This window comes from Eurypyga helias, unplaced genomic scaffold, assembly GCF_000690775.1.
Source record: "Eurypyga helias isolate BGI_N326 unplaced genomic scaffold, ASM69077v1 scaffold1568, whole genome shotgun sequence".
NCBI classification, from domain to species: Eukaryota; Metazoa; Chordata; class Aves; order Eurypygiformes; family Eurypygidae; genus Eurypyga; species Eurypyga helias.
This window is the reverse complement of record NW_010266255.1, coordinates 55,507-63,509: the sequence shown is the minus strand read 5'-3', so window position 1 is coordinate 63,509 and position 8,003 is coordinate 55,507. Positions and strand designations below refer to the sequence as shown.

At 39.0% G+C, this 8,003-nt stretch overlaps 1 protein-coding gene across 1 annotated transcript in view; it reads right to left on the bottom strand.

Annotated features, from left to right (window-relative positions):
- FRK (fyn-related Src family tyrosine kinase) overlaps positions 1 to 8,003 on the bottom strand; it is a 54,803-nt gene that overhangs the window by 6,728 nt on the left and 40,072 nt on the right. The window contains exon 5 of the mRNA XM_010157005.1: positions 2,663 to 2,821. Within this exon, the coding sequence (XP_010155307.1) occupies positions 2,663 to 2,821 (159 nt within the window). The remainder of the gene's footprint in view (positions 1 to 2,662; positions 2,822 to 8,003) is intronic.

Here is an 8,003-nt window from a genome sequence, read left to right as displayed (position 1 = left end):
TAGGGAAAGTTCTAAGGAGGAGCTTCAGCTGATCAGGAGCTGCAAACTGTGCGCAGAGATGAGCCATAAGTCTCTTCTTTGGGATCTGAAGCGCAAATCATGTATGCTTGTCTTATAAAGATTTCTGACTATACCTCCAAAATCCCAGGCTGGGCCAGGCAAAGCACACAAGTTCAAGCACAGCGCTGCATTAGTACAACTACAGATGTTTCCAGACCAGAGCCAGCTCCCAGTTGGCTGGTTCAGAGCATGTCAGAAGAGTTTACAGCTGTATTCATATGGGTATACATGTGCTTTAGTGTTTTAAAGTATTTTAAAGGTGTGAAAAACTACAACAAAACAAAGTTAATACAATCCCCACACTCAAAACCAGGCAATAGAGGTGAATATATAAAAACTCCCCATCGCTTACTCTTTGTCCTATAAAGAAAATGTAGTTCTTCCATGTCCTTTTTTACTAATATTTTTTGACAAAACTTTCACCCTCACATGAAAAATTTATTAGAGAAAATATTAAAGGAGTCTTAGGGTCTGCATCCTGTTCTAAGCAATCAATCATAAAATCTCATATAGGAAAGACAGGAAAATATTCTCATTGACAGATGCCTGACGATAGAAAAAAAATAAATAAACACACAGCATTTTCTCCAGTTGGAAGCATTGCTTCCACAATATTTCACTAAACGTGAAGACGGCATCCCTGCCAGAATGAGCCCCAGCTCTATCAGAACTGATAAAAACACTCACACATTTATGGCAATTTCATTCACATCCAGTAACAAAGAAAAGTTTTCAGCTGCATTTTTCTCATACTGGTGGCAGCTTAAAAAACATAGCAATGCATAGCAGTGTTCATCAAGAAGTATCCCAAGGTACATTCACAAGGTGCACAGGGAATTCACATGCCCATCATTATTAGGTAGCTGTTGTGGTGGAATGCAGTAGTCACTGTGCATGAAATATTAAGGGGTTTAAAGCTGGAAAAACATACCATGCATTTCTAGGAGGGGAAATTCAACCAAAGGAGAATCTCTGGACTTTCCCCCTGTCCCAGTTTGCCACATTTATCCATAGTGCACGCAGAGACAGGAGCCTTTTGGAAACGTTTTCCTGGTTCCTGCAGATGCTGAGTCTCAAGAATGCTTATCAGGTGCTGTGTGCTGACTGCCAGTCGATACAGATCACTCCCAGCCACAGAGCTCTACGCAAGCTTCAAATCTCTTTCCTTATAACTCTCACTGATGGCACTAGCTTTTCTCTGACCTACCAAAGCGCTTGGGTTTCTGTTTCCACGTCTTAGTTCTCATGGTTGTGCACAGGCCATCAGACAAGGAGAGATACCACCAGGCCAGGTTTCAACTGGCCACTTTTACGGTTATCTTGACAGCTGCCTGGAAATCAACTGCCTTTCCACAGTCCCTCTGATGCAGGGCTATAGGAATGAGCACTTAGGCACAGACCAGGCTGTATACATGCACTGCCCACAGCAAGGGCAGCTGCTGTGCATATGCTGGAGTCACGCGGGCTGCAGTGCTCATGTGTCCTGGACATATTGTACTCCGTGTGCAAACAGGCCCATTTTCACCTCTGCAATAGCTGTGACTCATCCTGGTTTTCTCAGAGCTGTTTCTCCACTGCAATAAATGTTTTCATGTACAGATCATTTCCTGATGCGCCAGGTTCTTTCAATGAGATAAGCAGCAATCTGCACACAAAGGCACTGAAGATGAGAATTCACCTCTGGCCACTGAATGCCTACAAAGCTCTAGATGAACTGGCCCAAGCTCCTTGCAGCCCCTCTCTGCACAGTTCCTGATGGAGCTGTCCCTCTACCAGAGATTTCTTTAGCTGTAATTGTCCCTGGACTGAGTCTCACTTAAAAAATAATTCCACAGAGAAGATGGGGGGAGGCATGTGTCATGGTAAGTACTGCCTGTGGTATTTCACAGGGCTCTGCCTTGCGGGCTGGAGACAGAGAAGAAATTTAGCAAGATAATCACAGCAAACATTTAATCTTCAAGAGATCATTACAGCTTTAGACACGTTTAGCATCTCAGAGACATCTGCTAAACTGAAAATGGGTAACAACACTAGAATCAAGCACTTCTCAATAGCAGGGGTGAACTTAAAGTGCAATCATTATGCTAGTCTGTTCCAGGCTGTACAACTTTATTTTTAATTATTATTTGCCTTCAAAAGAACACTTTGAAGTGCTGCTGAGATAAAAGCCCTGATGTGATAGGCAAGGGACAAATTCACAGTGAAAGGCTATCCCTGCCTAGTAATAGATTTCAAAGCTGTTAAGTACATTTTTGGAAGTGCCTCTATTTCATGTCAAATATGATGGCCTATCCTTCTGTATGTTTATATTTTTATTCTGTCAGTGTGTGTTCCCATCTACTCATAGAACTGGGTGGAAAAATGTGGGCCATTATAAGGCAAGAATCAAACTGTGAATGTGATTTTCTCCTACTTCTCAGATACTTTGGTACATAAAAAACTCATAAACTTCTTTCTGTCCTCTTTTCTCATCCCCACGCACAACAAATAATGTAGCTTTTATATTAAACCAGAGTGTTGTACTTCTATTTTTTATGTTAGCGCATTTCCTAAACTGACAGCTGTGGTACTCCTTGAAATGAGTTTATAGTTGTTTGCTTACTTTGAAGGTATTCTAGAAGACTTCCATATCTCATCAGCTCAGTAATAATATAAATTGGGTCCTCCAAAGTACAAACAGCATAAAGCTGTATAAGCTTTGGATGTCTCAAGTTCTTCATTATTTGTGCTTCCCTCAGAAAGTCCTTTGGATCCATTGAACCTGAAACAACAGCATATAACAAAACAGAAGCTGTAGTTATTAAAGGCCTTCTACCAGCCTGGCAGTCTTAAGGGAATAACTGAGATTGTTTTCCGTCTTTCAAAGTACATTAGCATCTCAAATCTTCACAGTTCCCCCAGAAAATAGACAGTGAAGCTGAAATAAACAGTTAATGAGTGAAACATGCCAGTTGTGCAGGGACGGAGAACATATGTGTTCCAGACACCAGAAATATAAAGGCTAAAATTAACCTCCCCCAGGCCTCCCCCAGGCAGAAGAAAAGTGAGGCTAGAATGTTAACTGATATAATTTACGCAAACAATTATGTTACCAATGGTTAACAAAACAGCCAGAAATTGAGGTAAGAGTGCCTAGGTAATGAACATAAAATTTCTGACAGAAAAATAGTGCCGCAATAAGAATTTGTTGCACTATTTTTTCTGCTTCAGCAATCGAAGCCTGAAAGCATTGAAAACACTTTAGCATATAAGGAGTGGATATGTGCCTTTTATATACATAAATACAAATAGCGATTTATAATGTTCATGTAATACATATTTATAGACACAAATATTCTCAGAGTGATCTGGAACAACCTGATTAGAGATACCAACATATGCACAGAGTAACAATAATTTTACATTCCCTTAATGCAGAAGTATCTAAACTGTAATGATTCCAACTTTTAAAGTGTTACATAAGGCCATAATAGCTCTAATTCTATCTATATACAGAGAGCAAATGCTCACTGAACTATGTCAAAGAAACAATACAGAAAGCCAACAGGGAGATGAAGTCAGTGGCAAATTTAGGATTAGAGCTCATATGTCCTGAATAGGGGGATGATTAGAAAAAACATGCACAAATAAGGAAGAAAAGCTTTCTCAACTGGTAAGCCAATAGTGATCAGATATTCTCAGATGTTTGAGGAAGATGGTAAACAACATCTACTTCACAATACTTGTTACAAAAAAATGTGAAATTATCCAACTACTTGAATGTTTCCTCCCTCCCAAACCAGAATAGTTTCATTAAGAAAAGTGAAGGTCTGGGAAAAATAAAATCCACGTAAGTCTAGTCTGCTCTATGCCATGTTTAAAAACAATCTATTTTCTGAGTGTGAGCAGACTGAGTCATTTGAGAAGCCAGGGTTGCAAGAGTAAAAGTCTTTATTTTACGACTTTTTAACATTAGGTAACTGACAAGGTTCATTTGGGAGTTTGGCTCTGTTCCAAGTACGGATGGTTAAATGAAGTGAAATGCTGGGAGGATGCTGAATGGCCCCACCAGTAAATCTGTACTACAGAACAAACTGGCAAATCAGTCTGGGCCACCTTCACCCAACACCTGCTTTGAATGCAACCTCCTGAAAAGTGCTCCAACCCACTCCCAAAACACAGCAATTATGTACATCAATGTAAGAGGAATGACTCGGAAATGCTTCTGATACAGACGTTATGAAAAGAAGCCACTAGACAGAGCAACTTGTGAGCACAAAGATTATCAGAAGGGACAGTTGCTCCTGTCCCCCATGTCCTCATACTTTCCTTGGCAACCCCACAGGGTCCAATTTGACAGCATTTTATAGGATGCCATTAGGAAGAGATGGTGAAAGGGAATGGATTTCCATGCCATCAATAAATGGATAGCAGCCAATAACACATCTCCTCAACTGGTACAGGCTATACCCATCTCCTTTTGTCACTGTCAGAGGAAAGTGGGTGCCTGCATGAAAAGTAAATGACCCATAGTTGGTATGGATAAAGCAGCGATTATGAGAGTCAGGTGGAAAAATTCCAAATATGTGCAATGCTAACACTATGTTCTTTTCCTGTTTAGAGCTGCACAGTCTTTATTTGAACCTTCCACCAATCCTACATTTCAAAGAAAAGCCTAGGGTTATCTTTATAACTTTTGGACTCACTTTGATAATAATTTAATATTGTCATCCATTTGCTTCCCTTTTCAAGATATATGCATTCACTGTGGGCATCACCCTAAAGTCTACAGAGAAGCTGCCTGATGTGAGGTATTCTTCCTCCAAAGGTAAATGCATAAGCATGACTAGTGATTTATCATCAGTGGCAAAATTTGACATGTTGATCCTAAAAAGGATATAGTATTTGCTGACTTGGGGTGTACCAAATCACCTTCCCTCTATGGATCATTATACAGGATTTCTTCACACCATAGAAAATGACAGTCTGATTTGTTCCCATCATCAAAGTTTGCCTACAAGGAATCTCTCAGTTTAATCATGCTATAAACTTCTTCCAACAAACTGAAACCAAGCACCATGTTTTTCACATATGACAACTTCTAATAAATTGATCAGGAGGGAAGTATTCTATTATCTGAATAACAGCAAATCCTTCTTTACTCTGTAAAACTTAATAATAATAATAATAACAACAACAACCCATGACAAAGATCATTATTTCCTGCATATTTTGAAGAGCAGTGTTTTGTCTAAGATTAGGTATTAACAACTAGATAAGAAAAGTAAAAAACTTCCTGAAAACAAGTGAACATGCTTGTTACAAACTAGTTAGATAAAGCTTGTCACAATAGTGGCAAAGAACCTACAAGACATTTCTTTGAGGAAGTTTATATAAATGAAATACGTAAAATTTATGCCACATGGAGTTTGAAGTAAGTGGGTTTTTTTTGGTTTGTAACTGAATCACATCTGTTTATAATGAAGTAGGACTTGTCAGCTGTGAGTGGTAAACAAAGTATGAACAGCAAATTACACTAAGTAGAAACCACTTGATCAAAAACCAGCCAGTTAAGCCTTTAGTCAAACAACATGTATCCCTTGTGTAAGACACCAGTTTGGGAGTAGATTGATCAGTACGTGAAGAAAATGAAGCTTTGATAATTCATTTTCTGAATGAAGAATGTTTTTGTAAATGTCAAAGTCCTTCTTAAGAACAAAGTGTTGGGATATGTTTCTTTGATGTGGTCTACGATGCGCTGCTTTGCTAGAAATCACCTGTAATTCAAGCCTACTTAAAGCAGGTGTATCAGTTCTGATTACTTTCCTTTTGAAGAGATTTTGTTCTAGAATTGAGGAAGCTTCACACTGTAAGACAGACACTGATAATTTGGAAATTAGAAAGGTTAGTTATTTTTATGTAGTTTCCACTGGTCTAAATGTAAGTGGCCCTTAAATATTTGATAAGTTCCTCCAGAGACCCTTTGTTTGCAACTTTCAATAAACCTTCCCAAATAACTGTCTTTTAGAGCTACCTTGTCTTCTCAATAACTTTATGCAAAAAGAACTTACGTACAGAGTACATTGAGCATATATTGTGATCTTCGGGATAAGTTTATGCATAATGAAGAAATAACATTAAAAAGTACAGGTTCTTGGTAACACTGAGTGTAAACTATTCATGTTAACAGAAGAATGAAATAGGTATTGGCCAAACCCCAGTCAGCTTTCTTACCATACAGAAGTGAACTTAGAAGTTAGTGTATGGTTATGTACTGAACTAAATGGAATAAAATAATTTCTTTGTTCAGGGAAAATGTGAGATTTTCTGAGTGCAAAGATTTTACACTGCATATGCACTAAAGAGCTGACATATTGAAGAACTGAAAATATTATTAAAACCTCTGCTAACAGTATCAACCCAGAGACTATTTTGAGAAAGCCTCCTCTAAAAAACTCCTGCTTCGGCAGCTTCCATGCAAAAAGAGAAGCTTGGGAGATGCTTTACAGGATGATAATGACAAATGCATCTGTCAACTTGAACAAGCATAAGGAACTTTCTCAGATACGATTAATTGGTGATGATAGATGTCTGCCTTACATGCTGACAGTTGGAGAAGAAGCTAGCCCAGACAATAGGTTCTAGAGAATCTATCACACTCGGCACAGGACACAGTGCAAATCCCTGCTGCAATGATTTCCACTTAAATAGAAAAAGCAATGCATCAGTGAAGAAATAAAAACAGAAATGTGAAATGACATGTTCAGGGACCTATAGCAAGACAGTGCAGTGCAGAGCCAAGAACAGAAACAGCAATTTCTGGCTTCTAGGCCATTTTCCTATCTGCTGATTCCCACACCTCTTTGATGACTGTGGGTCAACAACTCAAAAGTCAGAGATGTTCCTTAAGGCAAAGACGTTTGTGTGGTTTGGATTTTTTCATTCACACATCTATCACTACATTTTTGGCTGGTAAAATGTCACAGATGTCTCCAAAGCAGAGTTAAACACCAGTGCACAAATAAAAGAATTATCTGAATGAAGGAGTCATTCCTCCTGCTTTTTGTTTATAGTCACAGTGATCAACAGATTGTTTGAACAAGATCTATAATTCTGCACCTTCTAGCCTAAGAGCCATATATTTTAATCACAGTGGCCTAGAAATACTAATGTGCATCCAACTTTTAAACCCAGCTGGATTGTCTTCAAGTCACTGCTGAAACATTCAAGCAACTGACTGCCAGAAGCTTGGAGACGGTTGCTATTGGCTCATGCAATGCTGTTCTTCAACATAGGATGAATGGCTCACGATTATACACCTCTATATTCCCTTCGGAAAATTTGTTCTTAACAATGCAGTGGACACAGTAAAAAAACCCACACTGCCCAATTTTTTCACCTGATGCCTAGTAAACAAGTATTTGTGTACTCAGTCACACCCCTGTAAAGCTAGGAACTTGTGTTTCCTTTGAAATTAGGCTTACTGTATAAGATAAGGGGGTTTATAGACATCTGAAAATACATTCATGGGATTCTTCCCTGAAGAAGCATTATTTTTAATGTAAACACTACTTTAGGAAAGCAGATAGAAGAGTATTAAAATAAGATTGCATAATTAAAGGACAAGTAGAGAAGGAAATCCATCATGGACATCCCGGGGAGCACCAAACAGGCCAAGTGGGAAAGTAGGAACTCTTCGGCTTCTCTGCAGCACAAAACCAAAAGAACCTCCTGCTCCACTGACATTTTTCATCTGGACGAGGTCCTACATTGGAGGTGGCACAGAGCACAGTAGGAACAATTGGATAGAAGATCAAAGAAAAGGCAAAATCAAATATTTGGCTATTTATGACTATTGTAGAGGGGATGTAGCAGCAACCATAGCTGATAGGCTGTCTTACCAGTGCTAGAGTCTCCTCTTCCCATGCCATTCTCCCTTGGATGTTTGTGGGATGAACAATTGG